Below are 17,970 nucleotides of genomic sequence, written 5' to 3' on the forward strand. Positions count from 1 at the left end.
GGTGATGAACCACACACACACACACACACACACACACACACACACACACTTTTTTATGTATATCTTTAAAAAAAAGTAAGCTTTCCAGTGTTCTTGGAACTTTGGTGCTATACGGATTTTTTTTTAAGAAATAATTTGATACTTAAATCAATAACTGACCCCTAAAATAGTGTGCTCCATACTCTGTGACACACAGCTGCGCACCAAGGCATGCAGCCAGGTGAGGCGAGAGCGCTCGGTTTCAGCACCTGGGCTCCTGCGCAGCCGGGACCTTGTACCTGCGCAGGGAGTTTCCTGAGGACGGGAGCTGATCCTGAACTGGGACAAGGTGCCCAGTAACTGTTAGGACAGGAGTTTTGGTAGTACCTGATTTAACTTCTTCTTTCAAGGTTTTGGTCATTCAGAGGAGCCTTTGTTTGGAGGCCGACTAAAGTAACCGGGTGTTTTCACTCCTTGTAGCGGCTTTTTCACAGTGCCACAGCTCCACTTTTAAAACAAATGTACAGCTTCTGGCAATTTGGTCTTTTGTCTCTATGTCGTGTGACTAAACAATCAAATAAGGTACAAACTGATTTTTCTGTAGTATCTGAGTAGCACAGTGTTGCAAGCCTAATGTTAAAACAATTTAGTTTGATTAAAGTTAACCACATTTGTAGGCATTTACACATAAGTTTTTGTTCACCTTTCCTCCTGGTCTTTACCTAAATAGGATTCTGTTAGGCCTCTGGTTATTTCACCTAAAGGTTTCTCCTCTCTCCTGGAAGCGATGGGACATCAGCACGTGTGGTACTGTTACTCGCTGCTGTCTGATACTGGCCACCTTTGTGCTAGAGGTGCTGCTCTGTGTACATGGTCGCATTTAGTCCTGGTGGTAACCCCTTGGGTAGATGGTCTTCAAGTCATGTCTCTAGTAAATAAGTGTTTTACTCATGCTATTCTTTCTTGCAATGCCTTTTGTTTTTTTAAACAGCTTTATTAGGGTTTAAATAACAGAACAGAGTGGGGGGAAAGTAGGTAGTTGTGAGGATGTGAAACATAGAATTTATTTTTGTATTATTATTTATTATTATATATTTTCCATATGAACAACTGTAAACCTACCTTTGCCCCACCGTGTATACATATTTAAAAGTACAATTTGATATGTTTTGACATGTATATACCACTGAACCCATCACCACCCTTAGGACATTGGAGTGCATGTGCGGGCCCCAGGCGTTTCCTCCTGCCCCTTTGTAACGGCTCCCCTCTGCCCAGGCAGCCACTGGTCGTCTTTCTGTGGCCAGAAATTAGTTTACGTGTAAATGAAATCATGCAGTATGCTTTCTTTTTTAGTCTGGCTTGTTTTGGGCTGCATACTTATTTTGCTCTCTTTTCAATTGATGATTAGTATTCCACTATGTAGGTACATACACCACAATTTATTCATCACCTTCTGAAGCACATTTGGGTTATTTCCAGGTTTCGCTTATTACAAATGAAACTGCTATCAACATTCCTGTACACAAGCATTCTTCATGTGGACTGTGCTTTCATTTCTCCTGTGTGAATACCGAGGCATTGAATGGCTAGATCATATATGGTAGCTGTATATTTAGCTTATTAATAAACTGCCAAACTGTTTTCCACAGTACATTTTCCAAACTGGTTTACATTCTCACCAGCAGTGGGTGTTCTGGTTCCTCTGTATTCTTGCCAGCGCTTTTTTTGTGGTTGGTCTTTTTCATTGTAGCCACTCTAAAGATGTGTGTATTGGTATCTCACTGTGGTTTTAATTTGCATTTCCTAATGACTAATGATGTTGAGCGTCTTGTCATGTGCTCACTTATTACCTTTATGTCGTCTTTGGTGAAGTGCCTATTCAAATCGTAGGACCTTCTATTTAATTTTGTCTTCTTACTGATTATTGTGAGTTCTTTATGTATTCTAGATGCAAGTCTCTCATTAGGGATTTACAAATACTGTCTTGCAGTTAGTGGCTTGTCTCTGCATTGTTTTGACAGTGTTCTTGGAGATCACAAGTTATTAATGTTGATGAATTCCATAATTTATTATAACTTCTTTTATGTGTCATGCTTTTGGAAGCTGAGGTCACTGATTAGAGACCTTTCTGCTTTTCTAATATGGATATCTAGTACTGTAAATTACTTCTACTTACTATTTAGTGACATCTCACAATTTTTATATTTTCATTCAGTTCAAAATACTTTCCACTTTGATTTCTTTGACCTTGGAAGAGTATTAATTTCTGAGTATTTGGGAAGTTTCCAGAGATCTTTGTAATATTGACTTCTAATTTAATTCCATTGTTCCCATAAAAATCATTTAGGTCAAGTTGTTTGATAACGTTGTTCAGATCTTTTATATCCTTACTGATTTTTCTGTCTACTCATGCCATCCATTGAGAGAGGGGTATTGAAATTGTTAACAAGCTGGAAACAATTTTGTTTCTTTTGAAGCTCTTGTCAGTTTTTCTTTTATGTATTTTGGAACAATGTTATTTTAGGGTATTTCTATATCTCCTCCTCTTTTTCTGTTTTCTTTTGGATTAATTTTGTGTGTGTGTGTGTGTGTGTGTGTGTGAGAGAGAGAGAGTTACAGAGACAGAGAGAGGGACAGATAGGGACAGACAGGAAGGGAGGGAGATGAGAAGCATCAATTCTTTGTTGCAGCTCTGTAGTTGTTCACTGATTGCTTTCTCGCGTGCCCTGACCAGGGGGCTCCAGCAGAGTGAATGACCCCTTGCTCAAACCAGATGAGCCCATGCTCAAGCTGGCGATCTTGAGGTTTCAAACCTGGGTCCTCCGCATCCCAGTCTGATGCTCTATCCACTGCATCACTGCGTGGTCAGGCGGATTAATATTTTTATGATTACATTTTTTTTATCTTTGGTGGATTAATAACTAAATTTTTTATTTTAATGGTTACATTAGGATTTATAGAACACATCTTTATCACCATCTACCTTCAAGTAATATTTTAAAGGGATTAAATATATAATTAAATAGGTTTTGCTTATATAGCTACCATTTCCGTCACTTTATTCCTTTGCATCGATACATAGTTCCATTTGATGTCTCTCTCTCTCTTTTTTTTGGGTCTGAACTACTTTAATGTTTCTTTTTCTGTTTTTTAATTTTTATTTATTGATTTTAGCAAAAGAGGAAGGGAGAAAGAAAGATAGGAACATCTATCTGTTCCTGTATGTGCCTTGACTGGGGATTGAACCGGCAACTTCTGTGCTTCTGGATAATGGCCCCACCAAATGAGCTGTTGGGCTGGGGGGCTTAGTATTTCTTACAGTGCAAATCTGATGATGAAGAATTCTTTTATCTATTGTATAGCTGAATAAATCTTTATTCATTTTTTATAAGATTTTTATTGGGTATAGAATTCTAGGATTTTTTACAGGTTTTTTTTTTTTCAGAACTTTAAAGAAAATGTTCCATTTTCTTCTCATTTACATTATTTTCAGTTTGAAATGGCCACCACTTTTATCCTCTGTACATAATTGTCTTGTTTTCTCTCCTTATCACTCATTTTGGAAAATTTGAATATCGTGCCTTGGTAATGTTTTCTCTGTCTCTTGTCCTTGGCATTTCTTGGATGTATTGGTTCATAGTTCCTTTAAATTAAAAAACATTGACGATTTTTTCAAATATTTTCCCCCCTTTATTTTTATTTATTTATTTATTTATTTATTTATTTATTTATTTTTGCATTTTTCTGAAGCTGGAAACAGGGAGAAACAGTCAGACAGACTCCCGCATGCGCCCTACCGGGATCCACCCAGCACGCTCACCATGGGGCGAAGCTCTGCCCACCAGGGGGCGATGCTCTGCCCATCCTGGGCGTTGCCATGTTGCGACCAGAGCCCCTCTAGCGCCTGAGGCAGAGGCCACAGAGCCATCCCCAGCGCCCGGGCCATCTTTGCTCCAATGGAGCCCCCCTGCGGGAGGGGAAGAGAGAGACAGAGAGGAAAGCGGGGCGGAGGGGTGGAGAAGCAAATGGGCGCTTCTCCTGTGTGCCCTGGCCGGGAATCGAACCCGGGTCCTCTGCACGCTAGGCCAACGCTCTACCGCTGAGCCAACCGGCCAGGGCCCCCCTTTATTTTTAAACCTAAGAATCTGATTTCATGTTCATTAGTCTGCTTAACATTCACTGATGCTGTTAATTATTTTTTCCAATCTCTGTTTTTTTCAAATTTTGGATTATTTCTTTGCTGTTTCCAAGTTCACAAATCTTGTCTTCTGCAGTTTATCCCATCTAATGCATTTTTCATTTCATGTATCAGTTTTCATCTGTGTCTGCCTTGTTCAGCTGTTGACTATAGTTGGAAGTGCTTTTGATGTCTTTGCCAATTCTAACATTATTTTTCTTTTCATGTTGGTCATATTTTCCTGCAACTTTGCGTGCCTTGTTACTTTTGGTTGGGAGTGAGATGTTTTGTGTTTTACCTTGTTGGTTGCTGGATATTTCTGTATTCTTATAAAAATATTTGTGAACTTTGTTCCAGGATACTCTTAAGAAATTGTTCCTTTTGGGTCTTGCTTATAAGATTATTAAATGGCAGTGAAATGGTGCTCAGTTTAGGGTTAGTTACTTCCCAGCACTGATGCAAGTTTCTTCAAATCTTTTTGAGTTGTTCATTTCCATATCTTAGTATCCTTGCACTCTTGTGCTAATTATATTAGTACTCAGCTGAATATGTAAGTAGGGCCCACTGCCTGTCTTTATAGAGTTCTCTGTCCTGTGTATTCTAGCTGCCTTTGTCTCCCCAGATTCTCGGCTTTCTCAGTTCAACTCAGGAATTGCATGGATCTCTGCCTAGAGAGATTCCTCTGTCCTATGCCAAGACCTGGATATTTCTTTTCCAGATTGTCAGTGTGGGCAATTTTGAAGACACATCATTTATTGAGTTTCTCTTCCATTCAGAGATTTATGTTGGATGTCTTGAACTATTATTGCATATATTTTGTAAGTTTTTTGGTTGTTTGTGGCAGGAGGTAAATGCGGTCCCTGTCATTTTATCTTGACCAGAAATATAAGTCACCATGTTCTTTATTTTTAATTTTTAAAAAAGATTTTATTTGTTGACTTTTACAGAAAGGTGGGAGCAAGAAGTATCAACTCATAGTTGCTTTACTTTAGTTGTTCATTGATTGCGTGTTGCATGTGCCTTGACCCGGCAAGCCTGGGATTTCGAATCGGAGACCTCCGTGTTCCAGGTTGATGCTTTATCCACTGTGCCACCACAGGTCAGGCACCATGCATTTTAAATTACTGAGGGATTGAGCAAAAAGGGGAAAAAGATAAGTCACTTTATTTAAATTTTTGTACTAAATGTTCTCTTCTGTACATTCTTGTAATAAGCCATAACATGATTGTAAATGAGTTACAGTGAGTTACCACTTCATACCCATTAGAACATCTATAAGAAATAATACAGAGTTCGTGAGAATGTGGAGAAATGACTCTTTATACTTTTCTAGTAGTTATATAAAACAATGCATTCTTAGGAAAACAGTATGACAGTTACTGTAAAAACTAAACAAACATAATACCATGTGACCTAGCAGTTCTACTCCCAGGTATATATCCGAAAGAAATGAAAACAGGGTCTTGGACAGATTATTGGCAGCATTATTCACAGTAGCAAGAAGGTGGAAATGACCCAGTGCCCCATATACACATGGATGGATAAACACAATGTGGTCTATATATACAATTGATGATTAGTCAGCCGTAAAAGAGAATGAAGTTCTGACGCATGCTGCGCCATCAGTGAATCTTGTGCACATTATGCTAAGTGAAGTAAACCAGACACAAGTAGACAAATAGTAAGATTCTACTTAAATGAAATAAATGTAGAGATTATAGGTTAGCAGGGGTTAGAGGTGGGAGAAATGGGGAGTTATTACTTAATGGTTAGAGTTTCTGTTTGGGGTGATGAAAAAGTTTGGAAGTAGTGGTGATGGTTGCACAACATTATGCCTGTAATTAATAGCCTTGAATTGTATTAATAAAATTTCAAATTTTATGTTACATAGTATATTAGTAATGTAATACACCAAACACCATTGACTCATATACTTTAAATGGGTGAGTTTTATGCTTTGTGAATTATATGTGACTAAAATAGCTGTTAAAAAAAAAAGCAAATGGATAATGAATGCCTTTCTTCCCTGTCCTCATGGATTGATTTATTGCCTTTTCAACCTATGAATAATACATAGGTTATCAAAAATAAATCAGAATTGGAGGACACAAATTTAAATCTTAGCTTCAGGATTTTAAAAGTTTGTATAACCCTGAGAAATTAACTTTTCTTAGACTCTTATGTGTAAAATGAGGCCAGAAATAGCAAACAGACTTCTCATATATCATTTACATAAAAGTACATTTTAGGCCTTGGCCGGTTGGCTCAGCGGTAGAGCGTCGGCCTGGCATGCGGGGGACCCAGGTTCGATTCCCGGCCAGGCACATAGGAGAAGCGCCCATTTGCTTCTCCACCTCCCACCCCCTCCTTCCTCTCTGTCTCTCTCTTCCCCTCCCGCAGCTAAGGCTCCATTGGAGCAAAGATGGCCCGGGCGCTGGGGATGGCTCCTTGGCCTCTGCCCCAGGTGCTAGAGTGGCTCTGGTCATGGCAAAGCGAAGCCCCGGAGGGGCAGAGCATCGCCCCCTGGTGGGCGTGCCGGGTGGGTCCCGGTCAGGCACATGCGGGAGTCTCTCTGACTGTCTCTCCCCGTTTCCAGCTTCAGAAAAATACAAATAAATAAATAAATAAATACAAGTACATTTTATTAGTGGTCTTTTTCTATCCTAAAGAACTTGTATTACCTGGACTCATTTTATTTTAGGAACAAATACAAAGTAAGGAAGCATGTGTTCTAGGTAACACCAGCCCTATAACCATAGCATCTTTGGAGCCTGACATATCACAGAAGCATTAGTCATACAACTCATGTTGCAGCCTTTATCGGAGTCCTCCAGTGATCTCTGCCTGGTTATACAGTTTGTTTCTGTTTTGCTTTGAACCTAACGGTGTGTGTGTTTGAATGCTGCTTCTTACTCTTCCAATATTTTGCAGACAGCTCTGTACCATGTTGATACCCTGGTGCATCATGACACATACTTGGCCTTCTTCATAGCATTTTATTATATCTTTAATTCTCTTCTAAATTAATTTGATTTTCGTCGGCCTGGCGTGCAGAAGTCCCGGGTTCGATTCCCGGCCAGGGCACACAGGAGAAGCGCCCATCTGCTTCTCCACCCCTCCTCCTCTCCTTCCTCTCTGTCTCTCTCTTCCCCTCCCGCAGCCAAGGCTCCATTGGAGCAAAGATGGCCCGGGCGCTGGGGATGGCTCCTTGGCCTCTGCCCCAGGCGCTAGAGTGGCTCTGGTCGCAACAGAGCGACGCCCCAGAGGGGCAGAGCATCGCCCCCTGGTGGGCGTGCCGGGTGGATCCTGGTCGGGCTCACGCGGGAGTCTGTCTGTCTCTCCCCGTTTCCAGCTTCAGAAAAATACAAAAAAAAAAAACACCCCCCCAAAAACAAAAAAAAATAAAAAAAATAAATTAATTTGATTTTAAGTGTTTTTTTTTCCTTACTTTTTAACGCTTGAACAAATTATTTACTTGAGAAACATTTTGTTAATATTGTTTTCGAAATATCTTAATATATGTAATGTCAGAAGGAAAGTGTAGTGGAAGTAGGTACTGAATCAGGTCCCAGGCACGAGAGCAGAATGTAAACCAGGTAATCCAAGAGAGGGAATTTAATACAAGGAATAGGTGCAGAGGTGTTGGGAGAGTGGAAACCAGAGGGAGATGAGGTAACTCAGAGTTCAACCGCTGCCGGAAACCTAAGACTTAGGGACAGCGGCGGGGTCCCAGTGCCCAGTGTGAACGGAAACCTTAGAGGACAGGCTCCCTGGCAGCTGCCAGAGACCCAGCCTGGAAGACAGAAATGGGAGCAACATGGCCTGTCTTCTTTCTTTCTCCTGATCTTGGGCTCTTGACAGTGTCTTCACTGTGAACCCTTGTGGAAAGCTGTAGGCACAGGAGGCCAGGATATGTAACCTGAGAGAGTCAGCCCTCCGGCTGCAGCGCCTGGTGGGCAGAGCATGGTCAGGAAGGATGGACCAGAGAGCACGGTGACAAGGGTGACAAGGAATAGGCCGGCAGGTCATGTGTTTTGCTCTGGGAACTTGTGATGCACACAGACAGCAGCACAGTTCACACTCAGTGCTGGTCGAAGTTGCCAGTGTTTTTATTTCCTGGCTGGTTTATGTTGGATTCCCTCAGAAGCAGACCTTGAGCCAGGCATTTGAGCAAAGTGATTTATTAAGGAAACCTTCCCGGGAGAAGCAGGTGATTAGCTGTGGGAAGCAGGATGGGAGAGAAGGAAGGAGCCAGTGAAGGGAGGAGTTTCTGGTGAAGCAGGCCCATTTTCAGTGGAGTCTAGACACACTTCTGTAGTGTTGATTTCCACATCAGAGTTTTTCTTAAAGCAAACCTATCCAAGGGTGCTAGGTTTTTTAACCTGCTCCTCGTCCTCCAACTCCGTACCACCAGTTGTTGGGTGCTAGCCACATTTTGGGGAAGTAGGCAGCAACAGAGCAGGGTGGTTCTCTACATTTCTGCGGGAGCCCTGAGCCCACTAGGGTGACGCCCAGCACGGTGGAGGGGCTCTGCGGGGAGGGGGACAGAGCCCTCCAGAGGGGTGTTTTCCGTGTGGCAGTAAGAGTCACTGCACTTCACTTCCCTGGCCTGCTCTAAAACTTATTTTTCTAAAATCTGGCAGAAATCCTTATAGTTTGACATTTTTGTACAACAGGTGGACTTAGGTGAATAGTTTTGATACACCACAGCAGTTTTCATAGCGTGGCTTGGGGAGAAGATTTAATATTTCGTACTCCCTGCATAGTAAATTTCTAGTGGACGTGTCTTTTTCCATCTTGTATTACTTTTCTGTACTGACCCCGTCCAGGTAGTGTCCTGATTCCTGGTTTTTCACTGGAGAATGTACTTGCAGCTAGTTCTTCAGTAATGTCTGATTGTATCACTACCATTAGCTTCTTTATACACTAGATTTTAGTTTTTTATTCTGTCTCTAGCCAGTTAATGAAGTCAGCTTCACTGTTGACTATTTTTCTTTGCCTTTTAAAAAAATGTGTTGTTATAGTTCTGAATATTCTGATTAAATATTTCTGAGTCATAAATGCTTAATTCTTCTTCTTGCTGCTTCTTTCCGTAGTTGCAAGCCCTTACACATGACATACACTTTGGCTTATCATTCTGAGTGCTCAAAACACCCATTTATAAGGTTTAGTCTCAACATGCCAATTACTATTTATAATTAGATATTCACAAAGTGGCTTTGTTTTTCCCTTCCCACAGGACACCACTTCTGATTGCCTTTAAAGTGCTTTATATCTCTAGTAATGAGGATAGACAGCTTTAATTTAACCTTCCTGTGTTTTTTTTTTCCTTCTGTTTCCTTTAAAGGTTAAAGTTGTTCTGTAAAGGTTTAGGCTTTGTAAACTTGAGAATCTAAGTTGCAACTTGTCAGGCCCTTGCAGTGCAAAAACGGACATAGATATTATGTAACCTAATGAACTTGGCTGAGTTTTAATAAAACTTTATATATGGACACCAAAATTGAATTGTATGTGATTTTTACATTGATGGGTCTTTTGATCAGGTGTAGTCTTGATTTTTTTTTCTACCCAGCAAATTGAAATGTAAAACCTATTTTTGGTTAATGGGCCATACTACCCCTGCTCTAAATCCACTGTTTTTGGTTTGCTCCTATTGCTTAACCCAATTACTTGATATTATTACCTTAATCTGCATTGCTAATTATAGACTGCACCTTGCAGCAGGAAAAAATGAGAGGAATGAATTTTTAATCATAGTAGAGCCAAAATAAGTATTACATGCCAGCCAGCTTTTGGGCCTCTGAGGTTTAAAATTCAATGACATAGATTTTAAGAGATATTTGACAGGAATCTCTTAGAAGAAAATGTATTTGTGAACCATATACAATATTCCATTTAGTAGTCGAATAGATACTTAGAAGTGATACTTATTTAGTATAATATTTGTCTAACTTATAATTTACAAAGTACTTCCCATATATATCATCTCACTTGCACAATATCCTTGTGCACTAACCTGAAAGATTTTATTCCGATTTTTAGATAAGGAAAATACCCTGAGAGGTTAAGTGACTTGCATAGGGCCACTACTGTGTAGGGATGGCCAGCCCAAAGCTTCTTGTTTATTGAACACTCACTGGGCTTTAGAAGTGAAAAATATAGCATTATGTTTAATTTTGTCATTTACAAATGAGAAATCAAAAGTCCAGTGCTAGTTCACAGAGAATGCTCTTGGGAACACTATAGTCTCCTGATTACCAGACCATTGAACTATCTATTAGGTTGTGTCCGCTGTAGAGGCAGCTAACCTGAAAGTTACTGATATTTTTTATACTTAGATATAGCTTTTAAAAATTCTATTTAAAAAGTACAAAGTAGAACTTTATGTTCCTGCCTGCATACGTAACGTCGACCATGGTGTAAAGCCCAGGCTCCTGGACTTCAGTCCCCGTGGCCCATGCGAACCCAGCTTCTTTCCTTTGCAGCCCCCGCCCTGGATGTGGACTGGCAGAGCAACAACACCTTCGCTTCCTGCAGCACAGACATGTGCATTCACGTCTGCAAACTAGGACAAGACAGACCTATTAAAACATTCCAGGGACACACGGTGAGAAACACTTTTCACCTCTTCAAATGATGATGAGGAATAAGTAATATTTCAAAGTGGTGTTGAAGTGTGTGTGTTTACTATTTGAAGAGCAACCCCATCTATGAAGTGAAAATGTAAATATTTACTGTTATTTTTAGAATGAAGTAAATGCTATCAAATGGGACCCGACTGGCAATCTGCTGGCCTCTTGTTCTGACGACATGACCCTGAAGGTAACTGGATAGTGAAGAGAAATGGGGTGACGATGTCACACAGTGCCGCTGCTCAGGCCCCGGGAACGTGGTTTAGAATGTCTTATAGTTAATTGAGTGCTTAAGCCTTGTTTTTATGTTTTCTTTTATGAAGTTTTTCACATGTTTGAATATAGCAAGTAAATTTTGTTGAAAAGATGGCTGCATGATGGGAATTCTGATACTCAGAGATGTGCTGTTATAAATTTTCTTCACTATTAGAAAGTCATATATTGGTGCAATAAGTGTATTTGAACATGTAAAGATTTGACTAATAAGTAATGAAGATCTCTGTAGCATTCATGTATTTGAAATTCTATGAATTGTATTAATTCAATTTTGCTCTGGTGTTAATGTGTGTCACCCTTGTCTGAAAACTGGTTAGATAGCAGAGAATCACTTAATTGGTGAGTGAGCCTATTTGATAGGCCAGTATCCACATTTCAGCATGAATTTACATTTTTCTTGTGTGACTAAAACCAAAACTAACATCTCTGCACATCACATGTCACCATTAGAGGAAAAAGACTGATATAAAGAACAACCTAATACTAATCTACATAACTGATGAAGCCCTTTCTTGCAATGTACTAACTCCTTAAAATAATTTTATTCTTGACTGTGCAGTGCCAGACGGGTTGGCTGTGGCAGTTAGTATAATCATTAGGGAAAAGGGCTTTTCTTGTTCCCATGAACAGACTAAGTGTAACGTTGGTAACCTGGTAGGTTTTTTTTCCCCTTAAATAAATACTTGCTGTGTTTTTTAGTTTTTTCTCAAGCCTGGGCTTCCTTGCAAACATTGCGAGTAAAAATTCTTTTCTAGTATTACAGGTTTTTGCTGTTGAGTGTAGGAGGAGTTCCTAATATTTTTTATGGAAATTAATTGTATATTGGATATATGATTTGCAAACATTTCCTCTCATTTTGTAGGTTGTCTTTTTACTTTACTTGACTGTTTTCTTGGTTGTGCAGAAGCTTTTTAGTTTTATGTGGTCCCATGTGGCTGCTTTTGCTTTTGCTGCCTATGCATTGGTATCATACATGAATCTCTTTATTTGTAAGTGGCTTACCTATTTTCTCTGTTGCAAAATATCTCCTGATTTTAAATTCTAAGAGCAATTTATAAGGTTGATCTTGTATTTTAAGAGACAGCATAAAAAGTAATGCCTTAAACATTTTAGAAACATTACCCAAGGAACTTATGAATGTTCGAGTTTATACCTGAAGCTATCAGAAGCAATCTTAGAACTACATTTATTTCAGTCCTGTAGCCTCACAGTAGTGAATATTTGGAAAGGATTGTCATTATAAAGAGAAATATTACACATATTCTGTGTTTTCATTTCTCTCCAAATATTTCCTTGATTTTTGTAGGCATTATTCTGGTTTTACCACTTATATTTTGAATTGACAAGATAATATTTTAAATGTACCTTTTGTATGGAAAAATAATAATTATATACATTTTTCTTTTTTGCTTAGATATGGAGTATGAAACAAGACAATTGTGTCCATGATTTGCAAGCACATAATAAAGAAATTTACACTATCAAATGGAGTCCAACAGGGCCAGGAACAAATAATCCAAATGCCAACCTAATGTTAGCAAGGTAATATTGATGTTTTCTGTTCCTTTTATGAGTCTTCCGCAAGTTAAACTTCTAATAAATATGACAGAAAATTAGGGAAGATTCCCTGCTGTGGGAATGTATCCTGCAAGGAATATTTTTTTTAAATGTGGACTTTCCAAAGAGAGTTTTTCTATTCGGTCATAATGGGATTTTTTGTCTGGAGATATCACATATTTGCTGATGATTACCCATATAGTTGAAGCACAGTGCAGTAAAATTTCCTCAGCATTAAAAATAACTATAATGTTAAAAATACAGTAAACACAGTGTTTAAAACCATGATGAATCAATATAAAGGAATTATTTAAAGTGCAGAAGGAATACAGCAAAGTAGCTCGTTTCTGTTTCCGGTTCAGGGACTTGGAGATGCCCCGCAGCTGCCTGGTCTCACTGGGCGGTCGGGCCCCAGTCTGCTCCTCCTGAGGGGTGGGGCCAGCTGTTCGGAGTGGCTGCATAGTGTACACTGGGGTGGGCCTGAGCATTTCCTCCTAACTTGTAAAATCATATTTTTTTTTTCTTTTCTGTCAGTGCGTCCTTTGACTCTACCGTTAGATTATGGGATGTAGACCGAGGAATTTGCATCCATACTTTGACAAAACACCAAGAGCCTGTGTACAGTGTAGCTTTCAGTCCTGATGGCAGGTATCTGGCAAGTGGTTCTTTTGACAAATGTGTGCACATCTGGAACACACAGGTAGGTCTGAGTTTCTGAAATAGGCAAGTATTTTTATATTTAGTAAGAAGCACTGGCTTGTCCAAATGTTTTCTTTTTGGTGTCATTCCTTTTGTGGCATGAATTCAGTTCTTGTTTTTAAATGAGTACTTAAAAAAATTTTTTTGTAGCTAAGATTGAAACCAACTGAAGTTACATTTTTGTGGTATAGACTGTAGAAATACATTTAGATTTTTCATTTTATTTTTCCAGCAGTTTTGCAGACATAAACTGTGAGAGTTTAAGATGCATTAAACATTTTCTAAAAGAATTGTCTTTGAAGGACCTATATATGAGCAGTAAAAAATTACTAAAAGACAAGATTTTATGACTGAACACACTGAAACAAGCTTAAAATTATACTACCTGCTTAGGGTCAGTGCTACAGGGAGTCTTTCCTAAAAGTGGGGAAAGTGACCTGTTGCTTTCATTTTTCACACTCTGTCCAGTGTTTCGGTTTCACTCTCCTCCTGCAGCTTCTTTAGGAGCAGCCGCGGGACTCCGGTCTCCTGAGCAAGCGCTTCTCCGGGTGTTACTCAGTCAGGTGCCAGCCCCCAAACTCAACACAGTTTCTTTTTTGCTCTAATCAAGATTGCATGTTTAAGAGCAATATGATTCTTTCATTTTATACTTTCATTATACTACTTTTTCATTTACAGTTTGAACACTCTGGATTTTTTTTTAATGATCTGAGGCAGAGATCTAAATGTATGTTCCTAGATGGATAACCAGTTGTCTCAGCACTATTTATTGTCCCTTTAATGTTTCATAATGCCACTTCTTTCATGTACCAAGTTCTCACATGGTTTACCCATGGATGTCCTTGTATTCCATTGGTATACTTGTGTGTGCCTGCATAATTACTATAGTCTTAATGTTGTAACCTTGTAAGGCCCCCTACTTAAGTCTTTTTTCCCCTTCAATAAGAAATTTTTTTATAAAGACCATCTCTTAATTTATTCTGAGTTCTTTTATGGACTTATTATTAACCATGAATAGCATCTTTTTAAAAAATATATTTCTTTGAGTTACCAGTTGCTGCTCGTGTGTGGAACATGCGGATTTTGGCATATTGCTGTGCTCTCGTAGTCTAATAGTTCATCCTTCCCCTTGGCTTTCTTGTCACATCAGTCTTCCTGTTGTGATTGGACAGCAAAGGCTTTTCAGATGTACTGTATAGCTAGTCTGTCTGTTGTATACCTTTCCGATCACTCCTTTACTCCATTGTGAGAAAATCAATTGAAATGAAATTTAGATATAGGACTTTACAGTTCTAATGCAAAATACTAATTGGTCTTTAAGGGCGTTTGAGCAACTATACATACCGTCTTGTATCACTTATGTATCAAAATATCATTTTACTATTTTTTTAATGTTTAAAAATAGTAAAATGTATCTAACGTGTTTTTAGTCCTTTCATCATATATATCATATACACATGTGATCTTTCATTACTTGGGTGATCTCTTACCTGAGCATTTGACAAGTAAATTGTTTAAGTCTGGTCTGACTATACATGTATATTTCAACAGATGCTAATGATCTGTTGGCCTTTGTTACTGTCATGGCTCAGGCTTTTTGACCATGCTCTTTTGGTTCAGTTATAGCTTCATTCAAGCTTAGAAATTGGTAAGTACTTTAGAAAGAAAGTTTTTGTTTTGTTAAACCCCAAGGTTTAGTGTTCTATAGATTTTAAGTTCTCTGTATCAGCAAATTTTAGATTTTGTTGGTGCTACTCTCTCTCCTAATTGTAGACACTCAACACCTACTGTATTCACACTCTTTCATTAATCTCTTAAGTTGTTAGAAATTTTAGGTAGGAAAAAAAAATGAAAAGCCACTAGAGCCTTCCGAGTGTGGTCAGCTCTAGCAGTGCAGCTGCGGTTTCTGCACAGCGTTACCAGCCTAACTCGGAAGACAGGAATCAAGGGAAAACTATCTTTCACCTGAGTGATATACTTAGGGTTGGCTGTTGACTTGGAAGACAGGAATCAAGGGAAAACTGTCTTTCACCTGAGTGATATACTTAGGGTTGGCTGTTGACTTGGAAGACAGAAATCAAGGAAAAACTGTCTTTCACCTGAGTGATATACTTAGGGAAGTATTTACAAGGTACATGTCTGGCTCACATGTTGTTTTTAGGTAGGTGTGTTACCTCTGCTTTGACCTGCTGGCTCCTTTAAAAGCTAAGAGATACTGCCCTGGTTTGGCAGGGAAGAACACCAGAAGCATATTTTTTATTGTTTTCCAATTTCTCACTGCAGAACCTCTGACCTTTGCCCTGTTTAATGACTAGTTTCTTAGGAGAATATAGTTTTATACTTAGTTTTAATTATTCATTGGCAGTTGAATGATTTTGGTTCTGTTGCTGAAGGAATAAAGTAATTTATGATTCGACTAAATTGTTCATGAAATTATTAGTGTTTCTAGTTATAGATTAAAATTTTTATTTCACCTTTTAAGAATAATGTAGTATATTCCTTTAGCTTCTTTCATAACTCTTGTGGCTTAGATTGGGGGGTCATAGACTGTCTAACAGAGTCACACTGGAATTACCTTTACTAGTTCATTATACGTCCTCTTCAGGATGTTTGTCAAAAAAATTCTGACTTAATTGTGTTTTTTTACAGATTGATCAAACTCATGCATCTTTTAATAACATCAGAAATTTATTTAAAGTCATACTTTGAATGCTTGCCTCTAGCCATTGTTAACTGTGTCAGAGAGGCCATGATTGCCTTGGCTAAAATGTGTGTCTATACTGGAGACACTGAACTGGTGTGTGAACGATCTGTTGAGAACATACCAAGTGTTATCTTTTTGTAAAAGAACCATTAAGTCACATTTCTAGTATTTTGGAACTTGTATTTATTTTGGAGTTGAAGCTAAGTCTTACCTTTGATTGTTAGAAATATAGCCTTAATTTTTACCTCAATATGTTAATATTTATAAAATTCTGTTTTTTGTGTTTTTAGACAGGTGCTCTAGTTCACAGCTATAGGGGAACAGGTGGAATTTTTGAAGTTTGCTGGAATGCAGCAGGAGACAAGGTTGGAGCCAGTGCATCAGATGGTTCAGTAAGTATAATATAGTGTTTCCAAAAGGGGTGTGTGTGTGTATACATGTGTGCACACGCGTGTGTGCATAGTGGATAAATGTGGCTTAGTGTTCTTTTCAAAATGAGTTATATGATTTAGCAGTGATCTTTTTTTTTACTGAAGGCCGTATACTTTTCATCTTAATTTTATTGACATACTATATACAAAATCTAGGCTAATTTTGCCAAAAGAGTATCTTCATAATCAAGAAATGGACCGTTATTTTTAAAGTAAAACTTCACAGTGACATTAAGTATAGCAGAATACCACTCTGAGGGATTTGAGTTTTCAATGCCTGTTTCTACTTTCTCTTCCCCACAGAAGAGTATTCGCGGCCCAGGGAATGGAGAATAGAGATAGTTGAGCCATGCATTTGAGGAATGAGTGATACTGAGTGACTTTCAGGATGAGGTTAGCCAATTCTTTACAGAAATGCTAGTTGTTGCTTTCAAAGTTCTGAAAGCAAAGGGAAGCTGGAAAGGGTATATATAGCATTAGGTATTTACTGATGCTGTTATTTTAATGTAATCTGTAATAGCTTTTGTTAGGAACCAAGAGATAGGAAATGGTCTGTTTTGAGCATATTTCTACTTCTTAAGGAGAATAAATCTTCAAAACGTTAGCCATGGTTCTTCATAGTGTTAGCCCAGTGGTTCTCAAACTTTTTGAAGTTGGGGCGTATTGTAGGTGCACTATATACAAATTTCTGAGAAATATGTTATAATAATTATGTCATATTTTTTCCTTTTTTAAAAAATTTTAATTGATTGTGTTTACATAGATTCTAGTGTCCCCCCAAAATGCATCCCCCTCCCCTGTGTTCCCCCCAACGCCCTCCTTCCCCTCCAGGATTAGCTTTTCTGCTCTCTATACTGCTGTGTTATGTGTGTGTAATTTCTGATCCCTTCCTATCATCCCCTTTCCCTCTGTCTGCTTTCCCTGTGGACCCATTAATCCCACCGCTGTCTCTATTTGTTCCTCATATTCTGAGAAATGTGGTATAATAATTAAGTCAGATATTAAAGAAAAAATATATAAAGTACAAGTGTGCTTTTATGGTAATTAAACAATAAACAAGACAAAATTAAATTTATTCTGACATTAAAAATATTTTTGTTACATGTTTTGAGTTATGCTTTTTAAAATTAGTAAAAAGGGTTAAAAAACAACAAAAAAGTTATCTTTTTTTATATATAGATACATTGTTAGTAAGATTTAGTAATTTTGGCAGGTCCCAGTGTGAATGTGTTCAGTTTTTTCATTCTTGTGTCTATGAGAAACATGAGCCTGATGTGTCCTAGAGATTTCTTCAGTGTTTGGGCATATCTTTGAAAAGTAAACTCTCATTTCCTCATCAATTCATTGAAGAATTCCTCTCTTTTTACTCTTAATTGTGTTGAGGGTAGAAAATCCTAATTCTCATAAATAGGATGTTGAAAATTGTAGTAAAATGTTCAAAGCTTTTTTAGATATTCCACATATTCTTCTTTTATAGAAATCCAAAAGGCTTCAAGAGACAATTCTTTATGT

At 38.4% G+C, this 17,970-nt stretch overlaps 1 protein-coding gene across 5 annotated transcripts in view; it reads left to right on the forward strand.

Annotated features, from left to right (window-relative positions):
• TBL1XR1 (TBL1X/Y related 1) overlaps window positions 1–17,970 on the forward strand; it is a 184,937-nt gene that overhangs the window by 161,624 nt on the left and 5,343 nt on the right. For all 5 annotated transcript variants that reach the window (XM_066241863.1, XM_066241862.1, XM_066241866.1 and 2 more), the window contains 5 exons: window positions 10,645–10,766; window positions 10,907–10,981; window positions 12,482–12,609; window positions 13,159–13,324; window positions 16,318–16,419. In XM_066241863.1, coding sequence (XP_066097960.1) covers window positions 10,645–10,766; window positions 10,907–10,981; window positions 12,482–12,609; window positions 13,159–13,324; window positions 16,318–16,419 — 593 coding nt within the window. The remainder of the gene's footprint in view (window positions 1–10,644; window positions 10,767–10,906; window positions 10,982–12,481; window positions 12,610–13,158; window positions 13,325–16,317; window positions 16,420–17,970) is intronic.

This window comes from Saccopteryx bilineata, chromosome 8 (genome assembly GCF_036850765.1).
Source record: "Saccopteryx bilineata isolate mSacBil1 chromosome 8, mSacBil1_pri_phased_curated, whole genome shotgun sequence".
In the NCBI taxonomy this organism is placed as follows: Eukaryota; Metazoa; Chordata; class Mammalia; order Chiroptera; family Emballonuridae; genus Saccopteryx; species Saccopteryx bilineata.